Raw genomic sequence first — 11,378 nt, 5'->3', positions numbered from 1 at the left:
ATATCCCAAGCCTGGCGCTCTTGGCCTGGTCAGATGTTTCAATCTCAACAGCAGATGTATCATTTTTTGCTCACGGAGTATTGTCCATCCTTATTACTGTACCGGGGATACCACCGGGTGCCTACCGAAACTACAAGGCACTACTAATACATGTATGTACCCGGTGCTAGTATTACGATCAATCTAGTGTTCGTAAGCAATCCATCTTCGCTAAAGCATCGGGCAATCTTACAGCCCTCAGATTGCATGCATCAAATCCAATATTGGCTTCATTAGCAGGTACCGGTACCACTTCCGTCAGCGCCGCCTGCGCCGTGTGCTGGGAACCTCTACACCAGATCCCCTCGCACTTTCCCGCGATTGCATATTCCTCTTCTTGCCATCGCCTCCTCTTCCAGACTCCGGACTCATCATATCCTTCTTCTCCCGCTTTTTTTCTATCTCTCTTTCACTTTCGCGCGCTCCTTGACAGAATCTTTACTTTTTTTCCTCTTCGCAAACCAGGTACATCCATACCTTGATATTACTATTATTTTTCTCGGTCGCCGCTCTCACCAACCAAACCCGCCAACGATCGAAATCCGAAATCCAAATCCACGGCGACAGCGACAGCAACGGCTAATCCAGCACGCCTAGTTGTCTTCTTGGCCAAAGCCGTGAGAAAGGCAGCCGCCAGGGCTACCAAAATCTCCTCCCTGGCTGTCATGGATAAGATCCCCAAGTTTCGCCGGAAACCCAAACCTCCAGTCATCGAGACGGCCCTCGATCGCAATGCCGCCGTCGCATCGGAAAACATGAGCGTCAATGATTCGGTGCAGCGAACGCACCACAAAATGTCACCATTCAAGAGCTTGCGACTGCGAGGCCCGTCGAAGCGCGCTAGGGACAGTCCTCCTTCAGACCTCACTCCAACCACGCCGTCAGCCGTCGTGGTGGCCCAGGATGGCATCCAGTCGCCGCAGAGGCCTGCGCGACCAGCGTCTCAGCCAGCGCAACACAAATCACCGCCTGTGCAGGATCGCCGCAGGAGCGTCAACCAGCCGCCACCAGTTTTGCCAGCCTTCTTGACGCTGTCGCAGCAAGGTGCGTCATATCTCTCACCAAGATAAGCTGTATATGCAAGCCGAATGCATATGCACGTCATATCTACTGGCGCTACAAGTACTCCCGCCCCGCTAACATCGCACGCCATTACAGACATCGACGTCAAGTATCAGGAACTCACCTGGGCTGAGCGAGTCAGAGTTGCGCAGGGCATGCGAGACGACAACATGGGGGATGCACGATGGATCATCTACAAGCACGCCGATACGTTCGAGAAGATGGATCGCTACATTAACATCAAACCCTGGGCTTATAACCGGGTCAAGCTTCGGGTCCCAGAAACCGAATTCGACTATGTCAACGCCTCTGCCATTACTCTTACGTCCCCGACTGACCCGAACAAGCCGCCGTTGCGTTACCTTGCCATGCAAGGCCCTACGGTATCCTCATTCGACCATGTCTGGCGCATGATTGCTGAACAGTGTCCCTCCCCCGCTGTCATTGTGCAGCTCACAAACATGATTGAGCTTGATGTGATCAAGTGTGATCAATATTTCCCCATGGGCGATGAACTTCCCACAGGCGGACAGGATACCGTCTGGGGTGTCAACGACTATAATCTGTGGAACGACAACTGGAGGGCAGACCTCACCTTTGTTTCGGTGGAGGAGCTTGCAGGTGGCGCAATTGAGAAGCGCAAACTTCTCCTTCATGTCCAAGGGGAGAAAGAACCCCGCGTTGTCTGGCATTTCCTCTACAGACGCTGGCCCGATTTTGGTGTACCAACTTCGGATGACTTGGACAGCTTTCTAGAGCTAATGAAGCTATCGCGATCGTATTGCGCACCATCAACCCCACGCATTATTCATTGCAGCGCGGGTGTAGGTCGTACGGGTACATTCATCTGTCTTGAACATTTGATTAGGGAACTAAACGCAGGATACCTGGCAAGATACGATTTGCCTATGGAGCGTGCCGATCTTGTCTTTCAAGCGGTTGATAGCCTCCGTCAGCAACGCCGCGGCATGGTCCAAGGCGAAATCCAATACCGGTTCATCTACCAAGTCATGCGGAAGCTCTGGCAGGACAAGTACGGCACTGTGGACGAGGAAGCCAGCAGCCGTGAACCAGCGGCTAAGAGGCTCGAGGTTGCGAGTCCCTTTGCTGGCAACTTTCGGCCGGCAACAAATTAGCGATTTAACCGCGGCAGAGCAGCCTCGGACTTTACAGCCGCGATTTTGCGAAGTAAGAGCTCAGCATCAGCAGGTTGAGTGATGGGGTATTCCTCACGCTTTTTGGCCCTTCTTTGTTTCATTCTTCTTTGGATTTTTTTTTTTCAACTTCACTTCAATATTACTACGCAGGGATGTCTTTACCTGGCGCAACTTGGACATGAATTTTTAATGCCTGCTTCTTTTTCCCTCCTCTTTTTTTCCCATGTCACCAACAAAGGTGGCAATCATCCTAGCATACATCTTCTGCTTCTACTATTATCTTGTAGTCCTTTTTTACCCCCTTCTTTTCTTCTTCTTGAGTGGTCCCATTCTACTCTATGTTATGGCCTCCCATCGTCGGAAATCTCGTATCACGAAGTCTTCATAGAAGGATCACAGTCGGACATACAGCATTCGGGGCATGAAGCGAAACGGAAACCCCGGAACTAGCATTGATTCACGAAAGGGTAATGAAGAAACAATATGCCCTTTCTTTCTTGTTTTTTTTTTCTTTCATAACATAGCGATGGAACAACGTTATTACGGGAGACGTGTTGGAGATTGTACGTATATAGATATTGAGAGCAAAAAATCGAACTAAATGCATGAGCGAAAGGATAAACAGACAGACTACCTCCCGACTTTGGTATTAAACTCCACGATGTGTTCGTTTCCCATCTCCATTCAGTATATGTACTTCATTAAAAGGTGGCCTTTCCCTTTCCCGTATGGGTCCAATTCATATATGAAAACAATTTTGATCCCGCACCAAAGCATTATTTTTTTCCCCTGTTCCCCTGTTATACGACCGACTACAAGATTATTTGTAGATTGAAACATAGGAAAAGAACGCGGAGACAAAAGAAAACAAAACAAAACGTTGGATAGATTAAGCAAAGTGTGCAGTTGTAAGACAAACAAACCCAGCCTATTGCAAACCTGCCCATGTATGAGATTCCCGTGTACAGAACAACTCGCCCTCTTAAGCGCTGACAGTGACGGTGACAGTCTCCTTCTCCTGTTGAGTGACAGTGACTGTGAAGAAGACCGACACGGTAGGAGTCCCGTTGACCACTGCGGTAGTACGAGGATTGCCTTCGGAGCTAGGAATGGCAAGCTCCGATGGGGCGGGATCGTTAGGGATGGGGATGAGGACGAGGCTCGTGGGGTTAGGAGGGGGGAGAAACGCAGAGACGGGGGCCGAGGGGGGCGTGACTACGGGAGCGGGCTGGCTGGTCTTGATGGTCTGGAAAGTAGTTGGTGCTGGCGGCGGCGAAGGAGGAGGAGGAGGAGGAGCCGCAGAACTGGTGGTGGCAGGAGGAGGGACGACGGGGTCCAGAGTCGGCTGCTGAGGCTGATGTTCAGGAACGGGCGTCGATGAAGGCTCCTGGGGCACCACTGGAGTTGTCGAAGAGGCCGATGTAGTTGCAGGCGGCGGAGGTGGCCGATCGCTGATGGTGATAATGGTGGTGAGAGTTATCGCCGGAGGATTAACCGGATCATCGCTGGGGACGGCCGGTGTAGGGGCAGCCGATGTAGGGGCCGGTGTGGGGGCCGGCGAGCTGCTCTGAGGTCCGGCCGTGGCGCCGAGGATGTTCTCTGCTTCAGAAGTGTCATGACATCCCACCGAGACGCCCTCTGTAACTGTCATTGGCAGAGCAAAGCACTTCATTCCCGGGATGGTGCATTCCTCGAGTGTGAACGCCCCGTTGGGACCGCACTTGGCAAGTTGGCCGTCGATGCAAGCCGCTTGGGAGCCGGTGCAAGCAGAGTTGGGGGTCAGAGTCTTGAAGACATTGTTGTACTGCTGGGCTTGGGCGAGATTGCTTGCAAAGACCTGAGCCGGAACGGTCGAGGTGCCTGTGGGGAAGGTTTCGAAAGCAGTAGGGACAGCAAGATCAGGTGTTCCCGTAGGCTGAACGGTGACAGTAGCTGTGAGTCTTGTCGTAGACGTGGCCGTTGTTGCAGGAGGTGGGGGCGGAGGTAAGGCTGACGATGACGGGGAGGCTGCAACGGTGGATGGCGCAGAGCTCAATGAGGAGCTGGAAGTAGGGAGCTCAGGGGTAGGGAGGAATACAGGCTTCGTCAGGGTGGACTGCTGCGTGCTCTCCGGTTTTGAAGCTGGTACAGTGGCAGCCTGACTGGAAGTGCTACCCTTGGATGAAGTTGAACTTGAAGTTGACGAGGCTGTGGAGGATGCAGAGGTTGGGGGCGCTGTGGCTTCAGTTGGGATTGACGAAGTCGAGAACATCGCTTCGCTCGTGGCACTTGTAGCAGCGGTAGACGCGATTGACGTGGAGCTAGACGCTGTGTCACGAGTTGATGCAATCTCTGAGGTTGAGGCTGAGCTCGTTGGCGACTCGGTAGAAGATGTGGTCTCGGACGTTGCAACAGTAGTTCCAGGGCTGGTAGCACTTGAAGTCAGGCTGCTTCCTCCAGTGGATGTAGCGGCCGCACTGGTGGTAGAGTGAGGCTGAGTCAGAACTGTAGAGTCAACTACTGGCTTTGAGGGGATAGAGCTTGTAGTAAACTCGGCAGCAGTGGTTCCTGGGGCCTGAGTCTGCGATGCCGAAGTACCTTCTGTAGTAGGAGAAGCAGCTCCAGTAGTAACAGAAGTACTTTCAGCAGTAGAAGAAGTGCCTTCAGTAATAGCAGAAGTACCTTCTGTAGTGGAAGGGTTAGCCGACACCGTCGTGCTGCCAGCACTTGAGCTCAGCTGCGTCTGGCTAGTAACACTCGTCTGCGTTGTCGGAGCTGTAGTCTCGGAGACAGGGTCAGTCGTCTGAGTCTGGGCTGCCGTGGTTGAAGCAGTAGTGGCAGCCGCAGTGTTGGTAGTGGTCGAAGCCTCAGTGCTTGCAGAAGAAGCGGCAGTATCAGTAGTCAGAGGTGCAGTTGTAGATTCTTTAACCCCGGTTGTCGCCGTCTGAGACTCTGTGTTTACAGTAGCAGAGCTTGAAGCCCCAGATCCCGTAGTTGAAGCACTTGTTGGTGTTGTCTGAGAAGTTGCCTCTGTCGACGAAGGCTTAGCAGAGGTTGTCGTTCCTCCAACAGAGGTTGTCTGTCGCACAGAAGTTGTTGTTCCTCCCACAGAAGTTGACGTTCCTCCCACAGAAGTTGTTCCTCCAACAGAGGTTGTTGTTCCAACAGAGGTTGTTGTTCCTACAGAGGTTGTTTCTCCCACAGAGGTACTGTGAGCTGTGGCCGAGGTAGCAACATTGGTAGGAGTGCCAGCAGTGGTGCTGGATCCCTCAGGGGAAGCAATGGTGGTGGCTCTATCATTTGGGAACGCAATTGTCGTGGACTGGTCAGCCACATGACTAGTCGCACTTGTACTGGCAGGCTCGGCAGAAGTAGCCGAGGTAGCACTTGTAGTAGGAATGCCAACGGCAGTACTGGACGTAGTTGGAACAGAAACCTGGGTAGAAGTCTCGATAACACTGCTAGACGTAGTTGGTGTAGCGACCGGAGCCGAAGTTTCGACGGTACTGTCAGCTGGAGCACTCGTTCCGGCGGCTGCAGTGGTTGAAGAGTCCACAATCGGGATGACAGTGATTCCTGGGGCCGAAGATGTGGCTGGAGCTTGGCTCTGAACCTGAGAAGGTGTGCCAGAGATGAGAGAGTCGGGTATATCTACTGACGAGCCCGTCAAGGTTTGAAAGATGGGGCGAGGAGTTGAAGCTGAAGACGCAGCGGGTTCAGTAGAAGGCCTAGAAATCAGATGTGTTAGACATGTGTGTTTTCTTTACTCCAAGTCTTCTCCTTTTATCAGTTCAAGGCGACTTACCCGGCCTCATTAGGAATTGGCGACGTCTGAAATACGGCGGTTGTGTCAGCTCGCGCAACGTTGGGCCTACACAAACACAGAAGAGGATTAGCATGATGCAATAGTACAGATAAAACTCATGGTATTGAAAAGACTTACATTCTGGCTCTCAAGCGTGGCAATGGACCAGCCTGTGCAGGCTGAGCAGCCAAGAACATGCCCAGCGAGGCGCTGAAGAGTATATCGTAACGCATTATGGGACTTCAGGAAAGAGATCGCGCAGCGATGAAGTAGAAGAAAAGAAAGTAGGGAGGGGTTCGAATACAGTAAAGATCAACAATCGATGCAGTTTGCTATACCATAAAGTGTGAACAAAGGATTGAACGATGATTGATAATAATTATGCGTGTTCAACACACAAGAGATGGTTGTGTGCGGACTGTGTCACAGTGAACTTGACAAAGAGCGAAATAGGACGATTCGAAAGACGAAAAGAAAAATGAGAAAAGGGGAAACAGATGGTGAAAAAGGAAAGGATATTAGATAGAGGCAGACTGAAAGCCCTAATAGCAGTGAATAGACGATGGGAAGGGAACGTGGTAACTCAAACAAAGGCAGCATACAACTGCAAGTGAGCGTGATCGACAGACAAATAAGGAAAGGGTAGAACCTCAGAGAGAAGAAACTGAAAGAAGAGAAAAGAAAAGAATGGAGAAAAGAGATGACAGTAAGAGAATGAATGAGAGAAGTGGTGGGAAAAAGGAACCCAGGTTAACCAGAGCACCAGAAACACACACACAAGAGACACAACATGCAACGTTAATCATCAGATCGGGAACCAAGAAGAAGAAGCATTGGGAAAGGATCGCCCCGTGTATTATGTATCCGCCGCAAACAAAGAAAAGTAAAAAAAGAGCCCATCAAATCGTTTCCGCCTTAAACGATAGACGCGCATGGTTTGATGGCCTTCGCTCCCCCAATCCCAATCCCAGCATCAAAGTAAGTCCTCGTAAACGTCTCCCCCAGTCGAACCAGGGCCTTTCGCTGCAGCCTCCCGCTTAGCAAAAAATCGCCTTCACGCTCGCCGTCTGAGAGCTTTCGGCCGCATCCGCGCGGTTGGTCACCGCAAGACCCCCAAGAAAATACTGGATATTGGATGTAACTTGCTCGAGCTGCTGTGCAGCCGCTGTCTGAGCCGGCGAGGCGTGCTGGCCTATCAGCGCCGCCCCACCGATGCCACCTGTGGCTCAGCACCAGGGGGAGGCTGCAACGGTAGGCTTGGGTTAAGCGCCAGTCGCTGGCTTTTGCATGCCTCTTTTCCGGCGGGCTTGTTTCGTATTACACGCGCTGGCTTTGGTGGTGAGGATAGGCTTGTTCGCAGCCTGGTTTTTCGTTTTCTTTGTTCTTTTACTCTTTTGGGGGGATGTCTTTCCTTCGTTCGGATGTGCGTCCCGTGAGCATGGCGTGGTTTCAAAGCGTCCACTGTCAAAGGCACTCGTTTGCGTATTCAAACAGCCAAGTCCCAGCCTAGCAAGCTGTTTCAATTCTCTCCGATCCATCAGATCAATCTCTAAACAAATGGCACAATTTTATTCTTTCTTGCTTGTGCATTTTCTTGTATTACATCTACCTTGTTTACCAATGTACTTTGTACCACCCGCTGAGCTTTCCAGGTCGGGATCTGCACACCAATCGGAAGCCCATTCGACCCCCTGCACTCTAGATTTAAGATGAGACTACGATAGCCGCTCGGCCCTCTGCAACCTCAGAATAGAAGCAGCAGAAATTAGACTACCTGACCTGGTAGTACCAAGTGGCCAAGTTTTGTGAACCAGTTACTAATATGTCCACCTTTGTGTTCCTGCATGTATCACCAAGGCACAATACGATATCAACTTTAACCTCATATGTGAGTAGTGTTAATTCTACCATCTATTCTCCGGGATGATTCACAGGCCCCGGTTCAGTTCCCGCCTCTCCAAACAGGATTACTATATACAAATCACAGTGTGCTAGCTTCATATACCGTCGTCAAAGCCGATTTCTCCTTGCAAACGCCCCAATACCATGCTCCCTGTTTCAAATATTGCTTACATGTAGATTCCCTGGCCCAGCTTATACATGGCTTCTCCATTCACTGCCGCGCTCCACCTCAGTAGCCCTATTTGTATCTTCTGTCCATGAGAAGCGCACCCGCTCCAGCACGCGCGCCAAAACATTAAGAGATTCATCTTCTTGCATATGGACGTACGCCTCCACAGCCTCCTCGTCAGGCCATGTCCAGTGCAATCCCGCCGCGCCAATTGCTTCCCGCAAAGACTTCACCACCCCTGGTTCGAGCATCGGCTCGGCCAAGAATCGAAAAGCGCAGAGTGTCTTCACAAAATCAGCATACGGCGGCGGCTCGTCCAGCTCCGACAATGCGTGAACCATGTCAGGCTGCCCCCACACCTTGATTAACCAACTCAGCAGCTTGACCATCTGTTGAAACTCGCCCAAGTATGCCAAGGAAATCATATACTCGTAAGCGTGCTCGCTTCGAGCTGGGTCCCTTCGCCACATCATCTCATCCAATGGTGCCACTTTCGTCGTACCCAGTAGTCGCCGGCTTTCTCTTTCATGTGAAGCAAGTTTGTCAAACAACTCATTCATCCGCAAAGCGGAAGACCGGAAGTGGCGAAACACGCCAAGCGCTCCCGGTCTATTATCGAAAGTATCCCATTGCATAGCATCCCTGTGCCTAGATTTCTCGTCGTACAACGCCCACAGCGCGTGGTCTCTAGTCGTCGGCGAATCAGATTCCAATTCGGTGGAAAGCTGTTCGAGTTCGCGCTTAGCTATCTTTCGTATGGTCTTACTGAACTGTATGAATGCGGGGAGTGGAAGACCATCAGGTCCATCAAGTTTCTGTATGACATGGAGAGATAGCTTGAGCTGCTGATAAACAACTATCCTCAGCCCGTGATGGTGTTGTGATAGGTTTTTCAGAATCGTTCCCCAGATGAAATTGGACCACTGTGTCTGGTTGGGCCCCAATCGCTGCTCCGCCAATTCAATAGCCCGTATCATGTATTTTCTTGCTCGTTTGCCCTCTTGTCGTGTCATCACTTGGATATATGCTGAGATAAGGCCAATAGGCACCTTCTTCAGAGCTTGGGCATCCATCTCTTGAGATACCAGACGATAAAGAGCTCCAGTTCGATCGAAATCGTGTAGATACTTCCGCGCCATTTCCATTGATTCAGTGTTGGCCACCAGGATTGCAAGACAGTTGCCACTTGGACGGATACCATCCAGTAGCATCTTCTCGTAAAGCTGAGAGACACTTGGCGGGCGAATGCGAGCCCTTTCAAATTCGGTAAGATTGGCTTCCTGAGGAGTAGGGAAGTTTAAGGCTCTGTCACCAGGGAGGGCTCTTGTGTTCTCGTCGGCTTCTCTCATCGTCAACTTTTCAAACATCGCGGTATACTCCGCTAAGCCGAGTTCAAGGCCCTCTTCGGGAGGATTCTGGAACCTCTCCCAAGCTTCCTGTGCATTGCGCGTAGCTCTGATGGAAGCCTCCCATAGGCCCACCTTCCGACTCCTCGCCAGCGACACCCGTTGCTGTATAGTCGGTGTACCATCCGGAAACATGCCCTGTAGGATATCAACAGCGTCATCGTGCGCGTCTTTTGCGAACCCAGCCTCTTGCATCAATACTCCCGCTCTCACAGACCGGCTCCAGCTGTCTTCGGGATCCATCTCTTCATCCATGCCATCTCCAGGTAGTAAATACGGGGGCCATGTAGGCGCGTGTCTAACCGAACTGTGTATTTCGACTTGGTTTTTGGACATGCCTGCCAATACTTTTCTAATTGCACGGAAACCCTCCACGTCTACCAGCAGTTGCCGTTTCAATCTGGAAGAAACAGCAAGAAGAATTCTCTGTGCTTCCCAAAAGAATGAATTTGGTGATGACTTCTGAATCGAGTGCCTGCGGTAGTCCGAACCAAACAGTCGAAGGCCGTGGTTAAACACCAAGCATTGAGCTTGGTAGATTTCTTCTTGTGGTAGGGATGATTCCGCTATTGTCTCAATATATTGAACAGCTAGTTCTCCAAGTTTGACAGTGTGTCTAGCATCAAGCCGTATGCAGTGGTGCGCAAGAAGGGACATGACAAAATTGAAACTCGCCGGTCCATGTGCCCGCTTTGATTTCTTGGTCCGGACGCTTGTTCTATCCGATTCGGCTCTCATCACATCCAGATATGAAGAGCGACAATGGCTAATAAGACGATCGAGAGTCTCGAGCCTGGTGAATTTAGAAGATTGCCGGAGGAGAAAGTGTAAAATAAATGGTGGCTTATATGAATCGCGTTCAAGAAACCTTTCGCAGCGCACGTCATCTGTCTTGCCTTCGAGAATATACAGATAATAAGCCAAGTCAGTATGTGAATGGCCATTTCGCCGTACGACGTCCATTGCCTTTTCCCATTCTTGAGAAGATGGAAGGAGATCCAGAAGCTCATTCTGGCGGGGTTCTTGCGATGCTGTCTTGCGAATGATCATCTGCAGCAGGATTATTGGAAGACGAGCGCTACGACTCGCAGCAGCCTGTATCCTCCAACTCTCGGTATCTTCATTGGCTTCCAGTACCCGCTGCAGTAGGAAATTAGGTGATTTATAACGCCATGATGTGGGAGACGTAGAGGAATGTCCAGCTCTGCGACGGCGGCGTGAGGGAGAGGACGGCTTCGACGAATCTAGAGAGCTTTGAAGTGTGTTGGTTTCGGTGGGTTCGGCATTGGTATTTTTATGCTGCCCATGTTGTGAGGAACTGTTCGTAGGAAACTCATACTGGCTAGTTGGATGGTTTTCGTAATTATGTGCGGGAGATCGAGGTGTGTGTCTGTAATAGCCGGTCGATGTTGTAGCTCGCGGGATGTGTCGAGCAGATTGCGCTTCAAAAATACGATCGTCTTGGTCGAATCTGGAGATCCTTCCAGCCTCGCGCCCAACAGCAATGGCGGCTTGCGACGTGAAAGCTCGTCGGCTACAGATGTGCAACGGCGATCCATGGACCATCTGCAAAAAGGCAAATATGAGATGCCAAACTCCCCTTCGACGAAATTCATGGGCACCTACCAAAGATGGATGGAACAGTTGGCGCGGCACCCGCCGCCTTTGCTCCAACTCCCGTGTTGCATTTCTGAGCATTCCTCCTCATATCTCCAACACGGCCAGCAAGGGTCCGTTGAAGAAGCCTCTGTCGTGAAAATGGGGCGGTTGGAGGGAGTAGCTAAAGCGTTATCGCGAGTCTTCCAAAAGTTCAAATTCGGCCTGCCATACAAATGCAACAATCGGGGCGTGCCCAAAAG

At 51.1% G+C, this 11,378-nt stretch overlaps 3 protein-coding genes across 3 annotated transcripts; 1 reads left to right on the top strand and 2 right to left on the bottom strand.

Moving 5' to 3' along the window:
• Positions 1-704: 704 nt before the first annotated feature.
• Positions 705-2,237, top strand: M431DRAFT_83307 (hypothetical protein; the record flags this gene model as incomplete). The annotated part of the gene is made up of 3 exons (XM_024923296.1): positions 705-979; positions 1,028-1,083; positions 1,198-2,237. The coding sequence occupies 3 exons, from the start codon at positions 705-707 to the stop codon at positions 2,235-2,237; spliced, it is 1,371 nt and encodes a 456-aa protein (XP_024775425.1).
• A 2,357-nt stretch (positions 2,238-4,594) lies between these two features.
• On the bottom strand, positions 4,595-6,502 carry M431DRAFT_408083 (hypothetical protein). Its single transcript, XM_024914922.1, has 4 exons — positions 6,181-6,502; positions 6,043-6,108; positions 4,836-5,965; positions 4,595-4,714 (listed from the first exon to the last, which is right to left on the bottom strand). Exons 1-4 carry the CDS (start codon positions 6,273-6,275, stop codon positions 4,680-4,682), a joined length of 1,326 nt encoding a protein of 441 aa, XP_024775424.1. The 5' UTR covers positions 6,276-6,502; the 3' UTR covers positions 4,595-4,679.
• A 1,420-nt stretch (positions 6,503-7,922) lies between these two features.
• Positions 7,923-11,289, bottom strand: M431DRAFT_530264 (hypothetical protein). The gene is made up of 2 exons (XM_024920789.1): positions 11,146-11,289; positions 7,923-11,085 (listed from the first exon to the last, which is right to left on the bottom strand). Exons 1-2 carry the CDS (start codon positions 11,215-11,217, stop codon positions 8,137-8,139), a joined length of 3,021 nt encoding a protein of 1,006 aa, XP_024775423.1. The 5' UTR covers positions 11,218-11,289; the 3' UTR covers positions 7,923-8,136.
• Positions 11,290-11,378: the final 89 nt, after the last annotated feature.

Source organism: Trichoderma harzianum, assembly GCF_003025095.1.
Source record: "Trichoderma harzianum CBS 226.95 unplaced genomic scaffold M431scaffold_5, whole genome shotgun sequence".
Classification (NCBI taxonomy): domain Eukaryota; kingdom Fungi; phylum Ascomycota; class Sordariomycetes; order Hypocreales; family Hypocreaceae; genus Trichoderma; species Trichoderma harzianum.
The sequence above is the reverse complement of the archived record's forward strand: the minus strand, read 5'-3'. Positions and strand labels throughout refer to the sequence as shown.

What these genes read in the sequence shown, in the direction of transcription:
- M431DRAFT_408083 (XM_024914922.1), bottom strand. Translation starts at nt 6,275, where the DNA reads ATGCGTTACGATATACTCTTCAGCGCCTCGCTGGGCATGTTCTTGGCT. An exon ending in CCACGCTTGAGAGCCAGAAT is followed by an intron (nt 6,109 to 6,180) that starts GTAAGTCTTTTC and finishes GTGTTTGTGTAG; the next exon opens with GCCCAACGTTGCGCGAGCTG. An exon ending in CCAATTCCTAATGAGGCCGG is followed by an intron (nt 5,966 to 6,042) that starts GTAAGTCGCCTT and finishes TCTGATTTCTAG; the next exon opens with GCCTTCTACTGAACCCGCTG.
- M431DRAFT_530264 (XM_024920789.1), bottom strand. Translation starts at nt 11,217, where the DNA reads ATGCTCAGAAATGCAACACGGGAGTTGGAGCAAAGGCGGCGGGTGCCG. An exon ending in AACTGTTCCATCCATCTTTG is followed by an intron (nt 11,086 to 11,145) that starts GTAGGTGCCCAT and finishes GCCTTTTTGCAG; the next exon opens with ATGGTCCATGGATCGCCGTT.